The 23,357-nt window shown below is 37.8% G+C and overlaps 1 protein-coding gene across 1 annotated transcript in view; it reads left to right on the forward strand.

Annotated features, from left to right (window-relative positions):
• The window catches only part of TSC22D2 (TSC22 domain family, member 2), a gene marked incomplete at its 5' end in the record, with an annotated part of 50,954 nt that extends 42,275 nt beyond the window's left edge, over nucleotides 1–8,679 (forward strand). The window contains 2 exons of the mRNA XM_010835415.1: nucleotides 300–351; nucleotides 1,292–8,679. Of these exons, the coding sequence (XP_010833717.1) occupies nucleotides 300–351; nucleotides 1,292–1,552 (313 nt within the window). The remainder of the gene's footprint in view (nucleotides 1–299; nucleotides 352–1,291) is intronic.
• Between the last annotated feature and the right edge of the window lie 14,678 nt (nucleotides 8,680–23,357).

Consider the following 23,357-nt stretch of genomic DNA (forward strand, 5'->3'; position numbering starts at 1 on the left):
CACTGAATTGAGAACTCCTGAATAGAACTGGGAGTTAATTTTTAAAGTAGCATATATATTTCATAGGCAAGTTGGAAATAGTGCAACAACAAAGGATTTTTAGAAGTCACCTATTTGCTGAGATCCTCATTTTCAAAGTGAGAGCTCTGAGTATGAAATTCTGAAAATAGACTAATAGTCTATTTTAAATTACTATTTTGGTTTTAAGTAAAACAAAAATGTTTTTATTTACTTTAAGAGTTGGAAGGGAGCTTACATTTTTTTAGAATAATTTAATGAAATATTCTAATTTTTTCCAGTGCATCTGGGGGAGGTGGTGTAGCCATTGACAACAAAATAGAACAAGCAATGGTAAGTAAAAATTTATAGTCTTCTCATTTCATACATTCTTGGGTTTTATCAGTCCTAAAAAACAAGTATCTAATTTCTTTAAACCAAGATGACCAAAGTATATTTTTCAATAATAAGATTTAGTTGAAAATGCTAAAACATTGAGAATTTTTCGTCTAGAAATACCACTGGAGTAAATACTTTTCCTACTTGAACATCTTACATTTCATGTTATGCTATTGATAAGGACCATTTTGGGGGATATATATAATCAACATGCATTTGATCCCCTAAATATCTCAGCATCAAGAATAATTTAGAGACCTGGACTTCTCTGGTGCTCCAGTAGACAGAGAGTGTATTACTCAGCTTTTATAAATAGACTTGTTTCTATTGACTCTGATATTGATTTCTGCTGTTTTACTTTTTGTTAAAGATTTATACTCAACATTATTAAAAATATTTTGATTCAAGTTATTAAAACCATAAATAGGTTATAAATAAAGGCCATTAGTCTGCTTTTTTTTTAATCCTAAGATTTTGAAGTTGGAAATTGCAGGTCACTCTATTTCTTAAAGCTTTACTGTAACTAGTTTAATAGCAATTTAGTTTCCTTTGTTCTCTTCATCTGACATCTAAGTATATGATTTTAAGCTTTTTTTTAATTCTAAGCTTTATTAATAGACAATTTAAGGAGCTGATTTTTTTTTAAATCACTCCAGACTTTGAAAAGAAAATTCTGGACTTGCTGCCCCAGTTGGGAACTAGATTTTTTCCACCCCATCTTCCTCAGGGTTGGTCAGGAAACAGTAGAAACATAAAAAGCAAGAGCAGGAAAATTAGCATAAAATCGTCTTGTGTTTATAAGGCACAACACAATCGTCTTGTGTTATAAGGAGAACCAGATAGCAACTCCTTCCCCTTTCACTCTTTTTGATATTCCTAATTTTGTTTTTCACAGGATCTGGTGAAAAGCCATTTGATGTATGCAGTAAGAGAAGAAGTGGAAGTTCTAAAGGAACAAATAAAAGAATTAGTTGAAAGAAACTCTTTACTTGAACGAGAAAATGCACTGTTAAAATCTCTTTCAAACAATGATCAATTATCCCAACTCCCAGCCCAACAGGCCAATCCTGGTAGCACTTCTCAACAGCAAGCAGTGATAGCACAGCCTCCGCAGCCAACGCAACCTCCACAGCAGCCGAATGTCTCCTCAGCATAAAGCTTTCTTGCCTCATTAAGAAAAACTGAAAGCAATCTATCCTTGTGTGCCACTGGTGTTCTTTCCACTTTATACGAAAGCAAGTAGCCATGCTTCAGTTGTGTGTTTGGCCCTTTCAGTATTAGACAATCATTCTACAAGAGCTTTTCCTCTCTTTGAGATGTCATGCAGCGCTGTTGGTGTCCAGTTTCTGTCCTCAGTACACAAGGAGAGTGATAGATGAGGTGTATTAAAGTGAGCAGAGTTTGCATTTTACCTGTTGCGCACGAGTGGGGTCTTTTCAGAGCTTTGGTGGCTCTCCCGTGTTTCCTATTACCCATGGATTTTCCCTGAGCCTTCCTATCACATTATAAATAACAGTTCATCTAAAGAGCCACTTTTCTTTCAATATCAGTAACATTTGCCTACATAAGTTTTCATTTATTTGTGTTTTATTTATTACAGGGCTGCTATTTTCATAATGTACATGAACAATGTCACAGAACTTTTTTAATTTTTTGGAATAATTATAAGTATCAGTAAAGGAATTGAAAGACAGGATTGCATTTAATAGATAAAATGTTTAGGCAATAATTGAACAAAAGAATCCTGGCATATTTCTAACACTAATGGCAATTTACCTTTGGTATTTATTTTCAGTAGTAAAGACCCAGCTTGAATGTAAATTTTGTATAGTGTAAGTATGAAGAACATAGTGCAACTGTACAGGTAGTCACCAGTTATTGTGATATAATAAATAATTGGGCTATTTTGATGAAGAAAACTTTGTTCATTTGTTTCTACTTTCTAATAGAGAAATTGCCACGATTCCTCTGCTTTTTGACATTTCGTATGACTTTTTTCGGGTGGGAATAAAAAGCTGTGAAATTGTTCAACCTACTTTGTAACCAAAGAAGCAAAGCTGTGTAATGGAGTTTTGTTTTTTTTTTTTTTTTATAATGCACATTCTTTATGTATTTTTATTTAGTGTTTTCTCGGTCACAATTTTCTTTGCTGTCTAGCATGATCTGCATGACCTATAATCTTTGAACCACTTTCGTACCTCATGTTTTTATCCAGCACTCTTATTGTAATATGTACTAGTCTGTGAACAATGTCAAATAAAAAAGAACGAACAGGTAGTGTGGTGGAGCTGAGCTAGTGTATTATACACTAGTTGTAAAAATAAAAATGAAGTGAGCCATCTTTTGTTCATTTAAAATGGTGTTTTGAATTTCGTATGCAGAAAACGTTTTGTTACATTGCAGATTTTAATGTATTTAATAAATGCAACATGCAGATTAAGTGCAGTGTATACTGAGTATTTAAATTAAAATGTACATTTCATAAATACAGTTTCAAGAGAAAGCATCATTTTGTGTATACTAACACATTAAGTGTATGTCAGAAATTGATGTATAAATATATATTTTAACACATTTTCTGAAATTAAACTGCAGTTTTGTTGAAATATTTGGCTCTATATGTGTTCAAAATTTAATTTGATTAGATTTGTATTTTCACAGTTCCAAATATTCCTTCAATGAAAACCTGTTACTAATGACTTAAGGATGGTTCTTAAATCTTCAAGGTAAAATAACTTAAAGAATGCAAGAACAGTGAGCAATATTTGTACTCGATACTCATATTATGTCAATGACATTTAAGTAGGAAATCCTTGTCTACCAAAACTTTTACTTGAATTCAGAAAGGTGCCTGTAGAAATTAAGATGCTCTATATCTATAGCCAACTAGCTAATCAGGAGTTATTGAGAATCAATAATTAGCTCTCTGCATTAAAAGAAGATAAATGTTCTTTATTTAAAATAAAAACTTAAACCACAAACTCAATGCATAAAATCAGAGTGTACATGGAACTTCCAATTATTTTATATTCTAGTTATGCTGCAGGATAAATTCACTAAAAACAGAATTTTAATGTTAATAGAAATAACTAAAGGAACTTAAGTCCTTAGACTTGAAGCAACCCGAAGATATGTGGAGTAAGATTGCTAAGTAGAGCTGTATCAGATGAGCTAGAAAGTGAAACTTCCTTGTTGGAATGTTTACCAAAAGGCTCTCCGGGTGTGCCCCTGAAGTGCGAACAGTATATTTAATATAGGTGGAGAAAAACTAGCATTAGAAAAAGTTGGGATTTTTCTGAAAATATCAATTTTGGTGTTGGGAGTAGAAAAACACTATAATTCCTAGTAATAGTCACAAAGGAAATGATTCATATGTTTAAAATGGTAATTAAAAGCAATTATTACTATTACAGTTTTTAAAAATCACAGTAGAATACATGTATAGTTCACAGAAGAAATAACTGGCAGTTTCTAAGTGTTCAACCTCTAGTAATCTAAGAAATACAAATTAACATTTAACAAAATTATTTGTCTTTAAATAGCAGGACCTAATGTAGAAAGGCAAGCTTTCTGTGAATGTCTAAAAAGTAAGTTGGCAAAAATGTACTGAGCCTTAAATATTAACAAACTTTTCAGTTCAATGACATGAGAAGATAACTAATGGTGCCATGTTCAAAAATGCAAAACTATAGTCGTGCCTGTCGTTCGCTTCCCAACTCCCTGCCTTCCCTTTGGACCTGTGAAGGAAGCCTGTACCATCCATACCTACTCTCATGAGTCCCTCACTGCAAAGTCAGGGACAACTTAGGGTGGAAAAGCTTGTCTGCATCAGATAGACTGTATTTTAAGGTAACATCAACCATTCCTCCAATTGATTAAATCTTTAAATTTCAGTGTTACCTCTGATATTTAGGGTCTCCAGTTACACATAGCTGGAATATTAATTTAAGATGCCAGTTTAGGAGCACATTCTTTGTATGAATGCCATCTGTAATTTTCTCAGTGAAATGCTCATAGGCCAGGGTACCACAGAAGTTTTCTGTTTATTTACTTTAGCCAACTACAAAATCAGGACATTTTGTTTCTGATATGGCAATGTGTACAAACTTTATTGCCCCCCCTAAAAAATTAGGTAGCTACAATGTGATTTTATAGCTTACTATACCACCCCCCAAAAAAGGGGTTGTGAAATATAAAATACATGGTTATTTTAACTCATAATTTTTTGTCCAAAAATAGCTGGATATTGCCAATTCTATTTCCAGTGTTCTGAACTAAGCATAACAAGTATAAAGACAGGAATGCTTTATCATCAAGCCCTCAATGATGGATAATTAAAACTCATTATTCTGTCATGGGTCAGAGATGAGGGTATTTCTCCAAGTTCCAAACACTAGTCACTAATGGACCTTTAAAAAAAAAAATGTAAGGGGATAAAGGGGTGCAGTGTTAAGATTATACTTAAGATTATAGTAACCAAAATATCTGTTCATGAGAATTCTTTGTAGAACCAGAATTAAAATATCACTGGGTTTTAAGATGAGGCCTTTTTTTTTTTTTTTTAAGGAAGTTATAGCTCAATGGCAGGCACTTTAAGATGTGACTCAATTCTCTTTAATAATTGAATTCAATTGAAAAGGACAAAGCCCACCCCTCAACATTCAGAGTTTAAGGATATAGATACACCAAGAGATAAAATGACAATAATAAAGATCTGTTATGCACCATTAAGGATGGCTTTGTTAGGGAAGATTTCCTCTTAGAGATGACACCTGAGTCTTGAAGTTCACAAAAGTAAAACTGCTCAAAGCAGAGTATAAGCAAGGCTTGGGTAGCTACAGAACTGTTGTTTTCTAGGACGCAGGCAGTCAATGACTGCCTCACTCACCTGGGTAGTCTGGCATTGATTAGGAAAGCAGGAATGATTTAGTAAATTTAAGCAATGCGATTGTAATTAGAATTTCATTTCAGGAAAATTAATCATTCCAGCAGTACATAAGAGGTCATTGAGGGGTAAAACTAGAAGCTGACAGATAATTTAGGAAGGACAATAGTATTACGTAAAAGAAATGATGGATAGGCAAAATTACATAGGCAATCTTCTGACATTCGTGAAGGAAGTTGGTCGGGAGTCTTTGTATCATCTTTGCCTCCATGATGAACATTCCATTCCCATCATCAGGTGCCTCTTGCTCCAAGGAAAGATCAGAGAGAACTCTTAAGTCTTAGAAAGTTTGAGTAAGACTTTTGCTTCCCTGTATCTCTATGAAATGAAAGTCTTTATTTCCTGTTTAAGGAATTTCAAGAATTTAAGTAAAGGGTAGGGGGGACTAGACGAGCCTTGGCTGTCTTTAATGCCTTTGTGTAAATCCAGTCCTAAAGGTAAGCCAAATTTAGCCCTTTTATAGTGACTAGGAATTAGAGTGGCCCAGAAGGATGAATTCAAGGTCTGCCCCTCAGAGTTCTGTCTTCCTCCCCAGAAAGGATAATATGGGTTCTACCTCCATTGCAGACATTTGACAACCCAAATCAGAATGGGTTCTGCTAGGCTGTAGCCTTTGATTCTTTGACACAGTTCAGTTCAGGTTTCTTTCTGCCCTATGAGCCCCTGCCTAAGCAAAACTGGACATTTTCTTCCACCCTCCTGGCTGGTAATCCGTGTTTATATATTCTAGCAATACTAATAGTTTATTATTTAGAGATGTATATTTGCATCCTATTTTTTACCTTTTTGACTTTCCAGAATGCATTCCAGTTTCATTTATTTCTCTAGCAGGTCTCAGAATTTTTATGGTAAGATCAGCTGTTTATAAGCATGTATTCCTTTCATCAGTAGAGAGATTCTTATAAAAGTGCTTCTTAATGATTTCCTTAGTCTGCAATTGGACTGACATGTGTTCACAAATAAAAATGCTAAGCGGGGCACTATACAAAGAAAGTTAAAGGTCTTAGATGTCCTTTTTGTTTTTAACAGAATCATCAAAAATAAAAGACAGCCTTTCAGGATTGATAATGGTAAAGTAAGAAGCTGCTGTTTTGCACTGGCACACTCTACTTGGCTCATAGAACTTGTTCAGCATTCTTGGATCATGTGAGTTAGATTTATTTTTCCTTCTCATCAGGGAAACTGATAGATTAAATAGTTTCGGGAATTTTCCCAAGGTCTAATGTCTTACGTTGAGCTATTAAACAGAGCACTGAAGTTTATGAACTAAGGTATTACCCATGAGAGCCAAAGTTACTCCTCTGAAAGAAGGAAAAGGTGTGCTTTGATCATAAAAATAACTGAATTTTAAAATATAGCAAATGTAACACTTTTGCTTTCCCATAAAAAGTTGAATTTACCTTTTTAATTCATTCTTTGCATGCCTGATATATTTCTGTATAACAACCATAAAGTATTCTTGCCCACTTTAATTCAGAATGTTTTCCAGATCTCAGTTCTTGCTGTCATTTAGCAGGCAAGCAGTATATCTATAGATAGATCATACCTGAGGCAGTCCATGAACAGCAAGGGAACATTTTTCTCACACTTGGGTGTGAACTGTCACACTAGAACTGAATTCTAGTGTTCCTACTTTAAGAAAACAATAAAAATTCACAAAATATATATAATTTAATCAGGTGGCAGATGGACAGAAAAAAATATGCATAACTTTGTTATGCCCCTAAATTTTTTTTTAGAAACTTGAGTTTTGTTTTTTTATTTTATAGGAACACTCTTGAAATGCAATTCAATTCTAGTTCAGTCAGGCACTGCCTACAACCTGAATGGAACGTTTGGGAGTAGAAAAATGAGGCATGATTTAAACACTTTAGGAGTTCATGGTCCAATGTAAAAAGCTAGAGCATCACATTGTTTTTCAAAGTATGTCTCATGATTTGTGGACCTCATTTCATTTGTGGAATGAAACATTCTTATAAATGAACAGTAATACCGCCATGCCATGTGAAACCCTTTGACATTACCAGCAAACAACTTGAAATCACCAAAAAGCTTTAACATCAAATACTTCTAGAAAAAGAGGGCCTGGCGAAAAGACCTTGCATTTCTATATTTAGCCTGCAAGGTATCCCCTAAGAAAGGAACTAGTCTGAAAGAGAAGTTTACACATTTCTTAATACTCTAGTTTGTAGATAACAGAATTGATTTAAATAAAAATAATTCTTGTATCATGAATTATATCATCTATTGTCATTATCTTAGCTGGCAAAATCAGCTACCATTCAGTGAACCAAGTTAATAATAACTCAGGTACCTAATACCAAAATTAAATCTGATAAAGCTGAGAATCCAGAAGGAAACACATTGAGTAAATGATAAAAGTGACATTTCAAATCAATAAGGGAAGAATGGATTATTCAGCAAATAGTACTAAGACAGCATAACCTTTTGGTAAAAAATAATTTTAGATCTCTAACTCACAAAAATTAATTCCAGCAGGACTCACGCTCTTTGGTCACATACACATATTTAGAAATATCCCTGTGAAAATGTATGTAAGCAAGAAGTTTTGCAAGTAGGTTGTGAAGAGATGCCCAACTTTAGACAAATAAGGGGAATGCACATTAAAACACGAGAGACTATCTCAGATCCAGTTGGCAAAATATTGAAAATATAAATCAAGAGTGTGAGGAAACAGAATTCCTACCTTACCACGGAGCATATAAATTAGCACAGCCACTTCTAAAGACAACCGAATGGTATCCATTACAATTTTAAATTCACATGCCCCATGACCCAATATTTCTAATTTTTAATGAAACACATTTTACATACGTTTATTCATAATGTAGCTTCTACGGTGATGTCTGTTGTTCCTGTGGTTGTAACTATAAAACTGGAAAAACCAAAATATGCATCTAGGGAATGGAGCATGGTACGTGTTACACATGGTACATGTTATAGGTCACTAGGCGTCAGTGAAAAAGAATCAAGAGTCCTACATGCACTGACATGGAAAGATCTCTTAAGATACAATGTTAAGTTTTTTAAAAGTTTAGGGGAAAATAGAAGGATAATACATGAAATACACATGGTACCACTGATGTTAAAACACATACCACACCCATTCACACAAATACTGTATAGTGTACATCTGAAGTACCTAATTGTGTATTATAAAAATGTATAGAGAAGGTCTGGAAGGGTACTAACCAAACTGTTCACAGTAGTTTGGTGGAGTGCATTAGCTTTACCTGTAATGTTTGATGTTTTTGAGTATGCATTCATGTATTGTTTGTGTAATGGACCAATTAATAAATTAGAAATAAAATAAAATAGAAGATGTTTTCTTCTTGTCTGTTGCTAAAGTCTCTCCTGGTGCTTTGGATCTTATCCTTAGCCTTGCTCCCCACAATTGCTTTCCCCTCAGTTCTCTCCCATTTCTTTTCCTTGGCTCTCTGCTCTGGCTTCATGGCATCAATATTTACACAGGCTCAAACTGATAAACAAACGGTAAGTAACTCCTCTTCCCCAACTAGGAATGTGCCGCCTCCACTTGCCTTTCCTTCTGCCTTTCTACTTCTTTCTCTCCCATTGACTGCATGTCACACACAATCTGATTGAGTCCCCACTGTGACCCCAAACCATTTTTGTCACGATCACCAGTGGTCACTTTGCTACTAATTCCTTTCAGTGCATTTCATTCTTACCTTATTGAACTGTTTTACCTAATTTCAGCTTTTTATCATTTGTTTAGCCTAGTAGATAGTTTTCTATCTCTTCATTTTCCTCCTTTTCATTTTTTAGGGATTGCTCTTGTAATGTGTGTGTGTGTGTGTGTGTATACAAAGTTGAATTTTTTTAACCCAATCTATCTTTTGGGTATGGTGGAAGGCAGCCCACTTGGCTTACAGGATCTTAGTTCCCGACCAGGGATTGAATCTGGGCTCTCTGCAGTGGAAATGAGGAGTCCTAACCACTGAAGCCCCAGGGAATTCCCCAATCTATATTTTAATAGATTAGTTAACTGTCTCCATCTATTATCATCACTGGCACTTTTAGGTATGTTTCTACCATCTTGTTTTGTGTTTTCTGCTTGAAATGTTTTTTAGATTCCCGCCCGCCCTTTTTCCCTTTTCTTGCCTTTTGTTTTCTTATTCATTTTTATCTCTTCTAAGGGTTGGGAAGTTATACATTCCATGTCCATTCTTCCAGGGGTTTATCTTACAGGTTTTATCATTTTGTTTTGGAAATTTTCAATTATGTACAAAAATAAACAGCATAATGCATTTCTATGTACCTATCATTCAGTTTAAACCATTATCTAATCTATTATTTACACTTGTGCCCCATTTCCCCCATGGACCTCTGAATTATACTGAAAGAAATTCAAGATACCATAACACTTAATGTATTTTTAAAATAAAACATCTTTAAAATATAAGGTTTCTTTTAAAAAATAACTGTACTATTATTCCACTACAAAAGTAACAATAATTCCTTCCTTAATATCATTAAAAAATAGTCAATGTCTATGTTCCCCTGCTTATTTTAAATTTTTTTCATAGTGCATTTGTTTGAATTTGAATCAAACTAATGTCTATATGTTGCAATTGGTTGGCATGCTTCTTAAGTCTCTTTTAATCTACAGATTCCTCACTGCCCTCTTTTCCTCTTGAAATTAAAAATCAGAGTTGTTTGTCCAACAACTTTCCCAAGTTTTCCTGATTACATTCTTGTACAGTCACTGATCCCTGCATTTCCTGTAAATTAGTTAGATCTAGGAGCTTAATCAGATTTGGGTTCATATCTTGTCAAGATTAATTCATAAGTAGTAGTGTATACTTCCATCACATAAGGTCTGGGTATCCCTATTTTGTGATTTTGGCAACACTGATAAGCATTACCTAGACCCATTAACCTATTAACTCTCTCGTTCCTTCTCACTCATTAGCAAAACACTTTCTCTAGAGAGAAAATTACCCTTTTTAATAATTCAGTGACCTTGAAAAAGTGAAAGTGAAGTCTCTCAGTCGTGTCCAATTATTTGCAACCCCATGGAGTGTAGCCTACCAGGTTCCTCCATCCATGGGATTTTCCAGGCAAGAATACTGGAGTGGGTTGCCATTTCATTTCCTTCTCCAGGAGATCTTCCCAACCCAGGGACTGAACCCAGGTCTCCCACATTGTAGGCAGACATTTTACCGTCTGAGCCACCAGGGAAGTCATGGTGACCTTGAGGTACAGTTCATATAAGGAGGTCAGGGACTTAATGCTTTACTTTAATTTCTCAGTTTTCAAAATAATGAGTATCTGGAAAGGAATAAAAAGTAAATGAGTGATTGAGGAAGACTTCCTTGATATTTTATTCTGAGAAAAAGAGAGAATAAAGTGAGTTGATCTGGGATGGTCTGTTTCAGGGGCTGGTAGGGAGACACCAGGAAATAACTACTCCCAAAAAGCTGAGGTTGAGAAATGGCAACCTGAAAACTTCTCTTTACTGCTGAGTCTGGGAGTAACTTGTGAGTCAAGAGTACCTTGAGGGAATAGAGACAGGAAGCCCGTATCTGGGCAGCTTGGGGGCTGGGTCAGAGCAGTACACCACCGGAAAAAGCAGGTCAGGGTGCCCTGAGGACCCAGCGAGTGAAGAAGAGTTACACAAACGGAGTCCTGGAATATTGTGTGCTTAGTCTATGCCAAGTGGAGACTGGAAATACTCTCCTTACAAGCTGACAACAAGCCAGGAAGTTTCCTAAGAAACACAGCATGGATGGGTAACATTTAGCTTATGCCGCATTTCTTCTAGCAAGGCAATAAAATCAACGACACTGGTGCCCATGTGTTCTGTTCATTGCCTTTGTTAACCATGTCTTGACTCTTTACAAGGATCAATTTATTATTCTTATGGTCTTGCCCTGGACACAAGAAGAGACTTCAGTATTGAGACATGAGCTTAAGTACCTCCTAGTAACCACTCCTCTCATCCTCCTGTCTCTCGCTACCCTCTCGCCCTTTCCTCTCCCCTCTCCCCACCCCACTCTGCCCCTGTTGACTGTCCTTGGTAAACAAACGCTCTTCGGGAAAGATTGAGAAGGAACCTCTTCCCAGAAATACCAGCATCTTTTTAAAGGGACTCTTGAAGGCTACCCCATCCCGCTCTCCAGAGAGAATGAGCAAGTAAAAATGGCACCAGCTGCAGAAACACGGCCAACCCCTGGCTTCCAGTGACCTTGAGTTCCAAACCTGTGAGTTTTGGCTTTTTTCCTGCCTTCAGCTTTCTGAACCCATCCAGCTCAGCATTAGGTAATCGCTGTGATGATGGCTGACTCATCTGGGAATGCAGTTTTCCTGGAGGTTTGCTTTGCTCAGATAATCACACCTTGGGGGGCGGGGAACAACAAAAACTGGTTAACAAAGGCTTCTACCCCTGGATATTCAAGAATGTTGCTGGCACAGGGTGGGGAATCTCAGGGGGAGAAAGAGAAAAGACATCCGTGTTCTGGAACCAACTTGTGGGATATAAAGTTGCTATTTAGTCGATAAGTGATGTCCAACTCTTTTGCAACCCCATGGACTGTATAGCCCGCCAAGCTCCTCTGCCCAGGGAGAATACTGGAGTGGATTGTTATTTCCTTCTCCAGGGGATCCTCCCAACCCGGGGATGGAACCAGAGTCTTCTACATTGGCGGGCAGATTATTTTTTACCACAGAGTCACCTGGGAAGCCCCGGACATAAGGTGAAGAATCCAAAAACCATGGGGCAGGAAGGTTACAATACTTAAAGCCAGAAGCTGAGTGGTATGGAACTGAAGGAGAGGACTTCCGTGCTGGTACAGTGGATGAGAGGCCACCTGCCAACACAGAGGATGCAGGTTCAGCCCCTGGGCCAGGAAGCTTTCACCTGCTAAAGGGGCAACTACTGAGTCCATGCTCCAGAGCCTTCCAGCTTCAGCTGCTGAGCCCACGTGCTGCAACTACTGAAGCCTGTGTGCTTAGAGCCCGTGCTCAGTAACAAGAGAAGCCACCTCGTGAGAAGCCCACACAACTCGGGAATAGCGCCCACCCGCCGCCACTAGAGAAAGTCCGCGCACACAGCAAAGAAGATCCAGTGCAACCAAAAATACAAATAGTAATAAATAAGTACTTTTTTAAAAAACAAAGAGAATCCCTCCTTTGCCATTCACAGCCGAGGACCTTCAAGCCAGATTGCCCTCAAAGGTAATATCTGTGCGAGCAGGGACTCCGCCTTAGTTGTACTTTTGGTACCTAATACTGTTACTAAATGGATAAATGAACAAGGGCTTGCACATAGGTTACGCATTCTTTATTTTGAGTGTTCTGATCTGTAAACACAGCCTGAGATAACAAGTCCTAGGCTTGTTGTGAGGATGAAACAAGGTGAAATACATGCATTGCTTAACTGGGACCTGGCCCATAGTGAGCACTTCTCGACCAAAAGCCCTAGGAAAAGATTGGGTGATTTTTAGGACCTGAGAATAGCACCCATGGTAATAGAGGTCACCTAGATAAGTTAAACCACCTGCTACAAAGTCTTTTTCCCCCTTTATCTCATTAAATCCTCACAACTATCCTAGTGAGTCTTGGGAAAGCAAATATTTTGCTCATTTGACAGATAGGGAAACAGGTGTAGAGAATCCAGAGAGAGATCTTATAATCTGTGTAAGATCTCCGATCTGGTGAGTGGTAGAACTAGATTCCAGGCTATGGAAAAAACCACATCCCATGTTTTTGTTCCCATTGTACTTAAGTGAGTTAGAGGTCAAAGGAAGAAAAAGCTCCTTTTCTAGAACACATTACATTGAAGCTGTACACAAATTATTTCTATTCATTGATTCATCTATTTGATTTCATCGAGGCAGGTCTATGATTCAAAAGACGGCCATGTGGCAGCCTGAATGGGAGGGGAGTTTAAGGGAGAATGGATACATGTAAATGTATGGCTGAGTCCCTTTGCTGTCCACCTGAAACTATCACAACGTTGATAACTAGCTATACTCCAATATAAAATCTAAATCTCCTGACTCATCCTCAACCCTAGTCTGCAGAGTTAATCTCTGCTAACAGTTTTCTCTGCATATAATTAAGAAATACATACATATACACATTTTGTGTTTTTTTTTTTTTAACATAAATGGGATCATACTAAACATACTCTTCTTCACCTTGCTTTCTACAAATCTACAGTAATCATGGACATCCTTCCATAACAGTATAATCCAGACAATAAAATGCAACATAAACTATTTTAAATAAACAATTTGATGAGTTTTGACAAGTGTACACACTCATATAACCACAACCACAGTCAAGATGAAGAGTAACTCTATCACCTTAAAAATTCCCTCCTGCCCCTTTGAAGTTGAGTCCTACCCATTCCTGCCCTAGGCTGTTTTTTTCTGTTGTTCGGGTTTGCAGGAGGATTTTGTTTTCAGACTTTTTGTTTGAAATTTTAGGTTTCCTTTATCTTAAACTTCATATAAACTAAATTATGCAGAATTAATCTTCTGAACCTGGCTTCTTTTGCTCGTTGAAGTATTTTTGGACATTCATATTTGTCACTCTATCAGTAATTCATTTCTTTGTATCCCTGATTAGCATTCCATCATAGAGTTAACCACAGTGCATCCATTCAGTGTCAGTGAATAACGGGCCGCTTCCTGTTTAGAACTGTTATGAATAAAGCTGTAGGAACATTTGTGTACAGATCTTTGTATGGATACATTGTTTTCTTTTCTCTTGGATAAATACCCAGGAATGATTCATACGGTAAATATATAGTTCAGTTGATTTTTTAAATGGCCGAAGTGTTTTCCAAAGTGTTTACATGTCTTTCTCACTGAGAGTTCCAGTTGCTCCACATTCTTGCCAGGACTTGGTATTGTCACTCTTTAATTTTAGACTTCAAAGAAGTATGTAGTGGTATTTCTTTTTTATTTATTTATTTATTCTTTTCTAATTTTATTTTATTTTTAAACTTTACATAATTGTATTAGTTTTGCCAAATATCAAAATGAATCCGCCACAGGTATACATGTGTTCCCCATCCCGAACCCTCCTCCCTCCTCCCTCCCCATGTAGTGGTATTTCATTGTGACTTTTTTTTTCTTTTTTTTGGCCACATGGCGGCATGTGTGATCTTAGTTCCTCAACCAGGTATCAAACCCATGTCCCCTGCAGTGGAAGCACGAAGTCCTGACCACTGAACCACCAGGGATGTCCCTCACTGTGATTTTTTAAATTTGCATTTCCTTTGTAACTGATGATGCTGAGCATCTTTTCATGTGCTTATTGGCCATGACTATATCTTCTTTTGTGAAGTGTCTGCAAATCTTTTATCCATTTTTATTAGCTTATTTGGTTTCTTATTATTTAAGTTGTAAGATATCTTTATGTATTCTGTGTACCATCTTTCATTAGAGATAGGTATTGCAAATATTTTCTCTCAGCCTGTTTTCATTTTGAGTAGAACATTTTAATTTGATGAAATATAGTTTATCAAAATTTTCTGTTATAGTTTATGTTCTTTCAGTCTAATCTAAGAAATCTTTGCCTACTCCAAAGTCAAGATGGCTTTCTCCTTTGTTCTCTCCCAGAGTTTTTATGTATTTAGAGCTTTTATATTTAAGTCTGTGATCCGTTTTGAGTTAACTTGTGTATGTAGGATGGAATAAGAGGGCTCCCCAGGTGGCGCTAGTCGTAAAGAATCCGCCCGCAATGCGGGAGATGGAAGAGACATAGGTCCAATCCCTGGGTTTGATCCCTGGGTTGGGAAGATCCCCTAAAGGAGGGCGTGGCAACCTACTCCAGTATTCTTGCCTGGAGAATTCCATGGACAGAGGAGCCTGGAGGGCTATAGTGCATGGGGTCCAAAAGAGTCAGACACAACTGAAGCAAGTCAGCGTGCACACAAGATAAGAGCTTAAATTTACCCTTTTGCATATGGATTCCAATTGAAAATTACCCTTTCCCTATTGAATCTTAGAATCTTAGTAAAAAAGTGGTTGATTATAAATGTAAAACCCACACAATGTAAATATAACCCCATGGACTGTAACCTACCAGGCTCCTCCATCCATGGGATTCTTCAGGCAAGAATACTGGAGTGGGTTGCCATTTCCTTCTCCAGGGGATCTTCCCTACCCAGGGATTGAACCCGGGTCTCCCGCCTTGCAGGCAGACGCTTTAACCTCTGAGCCACCAGGGAAGCTAAATATAACCCCTAATTTTGTCAATTCTGTGCCATTGATCTACATGTGTATCTTTGTGTAAATACTATATGCTCAATTTCTGTAGCTTTATAGCACATTTTATTTTTTTTTGAAAGGCCTTCCTTATTTTTTTATTGAAGTATAGTTGATTTACAGTGTTGTGTTAATTACTGCTATATAGCAAAGTAATTCAGTTATGCATATATATATATTTAAATATATATATATGTATATATAAACCCTTTTCCATTATGGCTTATCATAGGATATGAATATAGTTCTCTGTGCTATTCAATAGGGCCTTGTTGTTTACAAGTTTTAAAATAGGATAGTTTAAGTCTTCAAATTTCTTCTTTTTTTTTTTTAATTAAGGGTGGTATGGACTATAGACTGTTTTGGTGAGTCTAAATTCTCTACATTTCCATTTAAAATTCAGGATCAGTTTATCAATTTCTACCCCCAAAAAAAGGCTGATGATATTTTGATAGGGATTTATTGAAACTGTAGATCAATTTGGGGAGAAATACCATCTCAATATTGAGTCTTCTAATCCATGAACATAGAATTCCTGTCCATTTCTTTAAGTCTTTATCTTACCAATATTTTGTAATTCTCAGTGTATATTTCTTTTTTTGATAAAATTGCCATTAGACCCATTTATTTTTTGATTGATTTTTAGCTGTACTAGGTCTTTTTTTTTTAATTTATCTAATGAAATATTTTATTTATGGTAAATAAATACTTTTTATTTTATTTTATTTTTAAACTTTACATAATTGTATTAGTTTTGCCAAATATCAAAATGAATCTACCATAGGTATACATGTGTTCCCCGTACTAGGTCTTTCTTGCTGCACGTGGGCTTTTTCTAGTTGTGGCGAGCAGGAGCTACTCTTCATTGCAGTGCGCAGGCTTCTCATTAGAGTGGCTTCTGTGTTTTAGACCACGTGTTCCAGACCATGTGCTCCAGGTGCCCACTTCTGCAGTTGCGGAACACAGACACAGGCTCAGCAGTTGCAGCTTGTGGCCCCTGGAGCACTAGCTCAGTAGTTTTGGCACATGGGCTTAGTTGCCCCATGGCATGTGGAATTTTCCCGGACCAGGGATCAAACCCATGTCCTCTTTACCACTGAGCCACCGGGGAAGCCCACCTTAACTTGATCACCTCTTTCTCCATGTAAGATGATATTACATCTTTGGTACTGGCTTACAGTAACATCCATCTCTGTTATTGTAAGCCATCAAGTTTGTGGCAATTTGTATGGCAGCCACAGGAAACTAGTGCACAGTTCTTTCACTTTTCTCCCCCCTTACTCAAGTACTTTACAGCAAGTGTTAGTCGCTTAGTCCTGTCCTATTCTTTGCAACCCTACAGACAGTAGCCCTCCAGATTCCTCTGTCCCTGGGATTCTCCAGACAAGAATACTGGAGTGGGTTGCCATGTGTTTCTCCAGGGGATCTTCTCGACCCAGGGATGGAACCCAGGTCTCCTGCATTGCAGGCAGAGTCTTTACAATCTAAGCCACCAGGGAAGCCCATTTTTACAGCGAATCTCAGTTCAAATGTTATCATTTAACCTTTTCTTCTTTCTCCTCCCCTCCCCATTTCCTATAAGCAGGAGTGCACCTCTAGGGGCCTCCTTACATTCAAGTGCACGTTGTTGGCTAGAAGCTTCCTACCTGGTGCTCTGTGCCTCAAACTGCTTCACACTGGCAGACACAGTATCTGATTGTTCCTTAATGTATTTTTAATGAGGCCCCACATCTAAAATAACTTATGCAATCCCCTCTTAAAGACAATTTCCAAACTAATTTTAAACCTACATTTAAAATGTGTCTTCCAAGCCAGGCATAAAAACAGTGTTTCAAATAATATTTGATCTGAAAATATTTCACTATTCCCATTCACCCTTAATAAAATCATCCCCAACTTTCTGGCTTCTAATTCTAGACTAACTGCTGCTAAGCTTCTGTCTCCGGCTAGCACTGAATCACCTGTGCTGCAGTTCCCCTGAATGATCAAACAAAACAGGAAGAAAATAGACAACTGTCAAATAACTGTAGTTTTCCAAGAGGCATACAATATGCAGTTTTCCAATAGGGATCTTCACTTTTCCTCCTCAATTGCCCTGTAATGAGAATGTATTTATTTTTTCTGGTCCCTGTCTCTCTCTCCCCAGCCGCTCTCTCTCTCTGAAAGTTTCTCCCTGAAACCTCAATCATACAAGAGTTTCTTCTTTTTCTGTCCTTCACCCTAGAATACTTTCCTACTGAAACTACCTAACAGACCGCACCAGGTTCAGAGTCCAGTAACTAAGGACCAGGTGTTATTATCAAAATAAGCATCCTTTGTGTTATAAGGGAATGTGCTAGACTGAGTCAAAGGACACAGTTCAAGTCCTGGCTCTGGTTTTGTATGTCTTAAATCTTTTTTAGGGAAGTTCACATGATGTAGGGTTGAGTTTTCCACCCTGTGAGATGACTTTGTGTAGACACTTGGCAAGAGGATCAAACCAGTCAATCCTAAAGGAAGACATTCCTGAATATTCACTGGAAGGACGGATGCTGAAGCTGAAACTCCAATATCTTGGCCACCTGATGTGAAGAACTGACTCATTGGAAAAGACCCTGATGCTGGGAAAGATTGAAGGCAGGAGAAGGGGACAACAGAGGATTAGATGGTTGGATGGCATTACCGACTCGATGAACATGAGTTTGAGCAAGCTCCAGGAGTTGATGATGGACAGGGAGGCCTGGTATGTTGCAGACCATGTGATCACAAAGAGTTGGACAGGACTGAGCAACGGAACTGAACTGAGACACTTATCTAGCAAAAAATTATATTCACTCACATAGAAAGTTATGCAAACTAATGTCCAGTTTGTGTGATTCAGTTCAGTTCAGTTTAGTTGCTCAGTCGTGTCTGACTCTTTGCGACCCCATGAATCGCAGCACGCCAGGCCTCCCTGTCCATCACCAACTCCCGGAGTTCACTCAGACTCACATCCATTGAGTCAGTGATGCCATCCAGCCATCTCATCCTCTGTCGTCCCCTTCTCCTCCTGCCCCCAATCCCTCCCAGCATCAGAGTCTTTTCCAATGAGTCAATTCTTTGCATGAGGTGGCCAAAGTACTGGAGTTTCAGCTTTAGCATTGTTCCTTCCAAATAATACCCAGGACTGATCTCCTTTAGAATGGACTGGTGGTTTGTGTGATTAGGTCACCTCCATTTTGTGTGACCTAATCACCTCTATTGTGCTTTTAACACCTCTCTTTTAACATTGTCTATTCATTTTTTTCCTTTTAATTGTGGTAAAATACACATTATAACATTTTCCATTTTGTTTTTTAAATATTTATTTACTTATATATCTATTTAACTGCATTGGGTCTTAGTTGTGGCACTTTGTGGATCTTCATTACGGCATAAGGACTCTAGCTGTGGCTCAAAGGCTTGGTTGCCCCACGGCACGTGGGATCTCAGTTCCCAGACCAGGGAAGGAACCCACATCCCCTGCATTGCAAGGCAGATTCTTACCCACTGGGCCACCAGTCAAGTCCCTTAACTGTTTAAGTGTATGGTTCAGTGGCATTAAGCTCATTCCCGTTGTTGTGCAACTATCACCACCATTCATCCACAGAATGATTTTCATATTGAAAAACTGAAACTTTACATTTTCTGTGACCCCAGACCCCTCTGGCAACCACTATTCTACTGTCTGTCTCTATGAATTTGACTACTCTAAGTACATCATATAATTGAAATCATTCACAGTATTTGTCTTTCTGGCGTGCTTCACTTAGCATAATATCCTCAAGATTGATTAGTGTTGTAGTTTAAAGTATGAATAATATTTCATTGTGTTTATACACCATATTTTATTTTTTTACTTATTCATTGATGAACACTCGGGTTTCTCCCTTTCGTCTATTGCCAAAATGCTGCTATGAACATGGGTGTCACATTGACTATTCTTCCTTTTCATAAAGAAATGGTGAGGCTCAAGCATCTTTTTTCTTGTGGGGCGGGTAGTTGTAGAAGGTCTTGTAGGTCGTCATAGAACTGTTCAACTTCAGCTTCTTCAGTGTTACTGGTCAGGGCATAGACTTGGATTACTGTGATATTGAATGGTTTGCCTTGGAAACGAACAGAGATCATTCTGTCATTTTTGAGATTGCATCCAACTACTGTATTTCGGACTCCCTAAGGGATTCTTGCCTGCTGTAGTAGATATAATGGTCATCTGAGCTAAATTCACCCATTCCAGTCCATTTTATTTCACTGATTCCTAAAATGTCAATGTTCACTCTTGCCATCTCCTGTTTGACCACTTTGAATTTACCTTGATTCATGGACCTAACATTCTAGGTTCCTATGCAATATTGTTCTTTACAGCTTTGGACTTTATTTCCATCACCACTCAACATCCACAACTGGGTGTTGTTTTTGCTTTGGCTCCGTCTCTTCATTTTTTCTGGAGTTATATATGGCTGGGGGTCAGGGAGAATGTAAAGTTTCCAGTAGCATATTGGGTACCTACTGACCTGGGGAGTTCATTTTCCAGTGTCCTATCTTTTTTCCTTTTCATACTGTTCATAGGGTTCTCAAGGCAAGAATACTGAAGCGGTTTGCCATTCCCTTCTCCAGAGGACCACGTTTTGTCAGTACTCTCCACTATAACCCATCCATCTTGGTTGGCCCTACACAGCATGGCTCATAGTGTCATTGAGTTAGACAAGGCCTGGTCCATGTGATCAGTTTGATTAGTTTTCTGTGATTGTGGTTTTCATTCTGTCTTGATTTATCTCTTCCACTGTATAATAATAAGGGATTTGATCATACCTAAGTTGTCTAGTCGTTTTCCCTACTTTCTTCAATTTAAGTCGGAATTTGGCAATAAGGGGTTCATGACCTGAGCCAGTCAGCTCTGAGTCTTGTTTATGCTGACCATATAGAGCTTCTCCATCTTTGGCTGCAAAGAATATAATCAATCTGATTTCAGTATTGACCATCTGGTGATGTCTATTTGTAGAGTCTTCTCTTGTGTTGTCGGAAGAGGGTGTTTGGTATGACCAACATGTTCTCTTGGCAAAACTCTGTTAGCCTTTGCCCTGCTTCATTTTGTACTCCAAGGCCAAATTTGCTTGTTCCTCCAGGTATCTCTTGACTTAGGCCCCATTTTGCATTCCAGATATACAGATGATATCATCCTTATGGCAAAAAGCAAAGAGGAACTAAGGAACCTTTTGATGAAAGTGAAAGAGGAGAGTGAAAAAGTTGGCTTAAAACTCAACATTCAGAAAAGTAAGATCATGGCATCTGGTCCCATCACTTTATGGCAGACAGATGGGGAAACCAGGGAAACAGTGACAGACTTTATTTTTGGGGCCTCCAAAATCACTGCAGATGGTGATTGCAGCCATGAAATTAAAAGACACTTGCTCCTTGGAAGAAAAGCTATGACCAACGTAGCATTAAAAAGGAGGCATTGCTTTGCCAACAAAGGTCCATCTAGTCAAAGCTATGATTTTTCCAGTAGTCATGTAAGGATGTGAGAGTTGGACTATAAAGAAAGCTGAGCTCTGAAGAATTGATGCTTTTGAACTGTTGAAGAAGACTCTTAAGAGTCCCTTGGCCTTCAAGGAGATCCAGCCAGTCAATCCTAAAAGAAATCAGTCCTGAATATTCATTGGAAGGACTATGCTGAAGCTGAAACTCCAATATTTTGGCCACCTGATGTGAAGAACTGACTCATTGGAAAAGACCCTGATGCTGGGAAAGATTGAAGGCAGGAGGCGAAGGGGATGACAGAGGATGAGATGGTTGGATGGCATCACCGACTCAATGGTCATGAGTTTGAGTAAGCTCCAGGAGTTGGTGATGGACAGGGAAGCCTGGCGCGCTGCTGTCCATGGGATCGCAAAGAGTCGGACACAACTGAGTGAATGGACTGAACTGAACTGTGGCTCAAGCCTGTCTTTAGTGGATTTCTAAGCATCTAGCTGGAATTTAATAATATTCAAGAGGATTGTCTTGTTTTATTGTATTTGTTTTTAATGGTTTTACTTTTATGACAAATATACTAGTTTACAAGGGCTACTACCATAACAGAGGGCCACAAGCTGGATAACTTAAAAAAAAAAAAAATTACCTTCTAGTTTTAGAGGCTTGAAGTCCAAAGCCAAGGTGCTGGGAAGGCCATGCCCCCTCTAGGACTCAGGATGGACTCCTTCCTTGCCTCTTCTTAGCTTCCTGTGCTGACTAGCAATCCTTAACAATCCCTGATTTGTAGCTGCATCAGTCCAATCTCTGCCTTCAGCATCACGTGGCCATCTCCACATTGTCTCCCTTTTGTGCATATCTCTGTTTCTGTCTAAATTCCCTTTTTTATAAGGACACCAGTCAGACTGGGTTAGGACGCACCCTATAACCTCACTTTAACTTTATTGACTCTATTTCCAAATAATGTCATGTTTGAGTGTCATGGGAGCTAGAATCTCAATATATTTTTTGGGGGAAGGGTGCAATTCAACCCAGAATATTAAAGAAAACTGGCTTTCCCTTTATATGGTGATATAGAGTAGTAGAATTGAAATCCCTTAGTGACTATACACATGTTATCAACTAAGAATGAACAGGCTCTTCTGTAATAAGCAGAAATTGCATGATTCCTTTTCTCCTTGAATTTCCATTTTCTTTTTAACTCCTCACACAAATTATAACCTAATACAGTGGTTTTCAACTTCAGGTGTTTTTTCCCTACATGGGACTTTTGGAAATATCTAGATCATTTTTGGTTATCATAACTTGCCAGGGGCCAAGCAGGGCAAAGCAGGGGAGTGTGCTACTGGTATCTAGTTGGTAGAAGCCAGGAATGCTACTAATTATTAAGAACACAGGCTATTTACAATAGCCAGGACATGGAAGCATCCTAAATGTCCATCAACAGATGAATGAATAAAGAAGATGCTGTACATATATATGATGGAATATTACTCATCCACAAAAAGAAACAAAACTGGGTCATTTGTAGTGATGTGAATGAACCTAAAGTCTGTCATACAGAATGAAGTGAGTCAGAAAGAGAAAAACAAACACTGTATATTAATGCATACATTTGGAATCTAGAAAAATGGTACTAATGAACCTATTTGCAGGGCAGAAATAGAGACATAGATGTAGAGAATGGCCTTGTGAACAAGTCACTTTACCACTCTGAGCCTCAGTTTCTTCATCTGTAAAATGGCAATAATACCTGTTTCACAGTGTGTTTCTAAGGGTTAAATGAAATAGTCTATAGACAATACTTCTGTAGACTATAAAATAAAGTTATGAAGCCTTGATGAAAATTATGGAAGGCTGTTTCCTTTCCTCCTCACCTGCTATAATTGAATTAATAAATTAATAATAAATTCAATAAATTCTGTAAAGGAATATCCTCCCTTAGGTCTGAGTCCTGGGCTGAAGAATCCAGATTCAAGAGTTTTATTCTGATATTAGAAAAAATTGACCCCCAAATTAAATCTATAGCATCTTACTAGCATTTGTTTACTCCCTTACTATATATTACAGTTGGATCCTAAACCATAAACTTTCATCAAATTCTAAAGTTGCTTCCTACCCCAGAATGGTAGGAAGTTGCAGGAGAAAGATGCCTAGTATCGAAGTCTCTGAATGCCTCATTGCACATCCTCTTTGGATGATAATGGCTCTGCTCCATGCTACATGTCTTATCTCATACTGATACACACATTTGAAGTTATTGTTTGATACTTATGGTATTCTTA

This window comes from Bison bison, unplaced genomic scaffold (genome assembly GCF_000754665.1).
Source record: "Bison bison bison isolate TAMUID 2011002044 unplaced genomic scaffold, Bison_UMD1.0 scf7180017864042, whole genome shotgun sequence".
Lineage (NCBI taxonomy): Eukaryota > Metazoa > Chordata > Mammalia > Artiodactyla > Bovidae > Bison > Bison bison.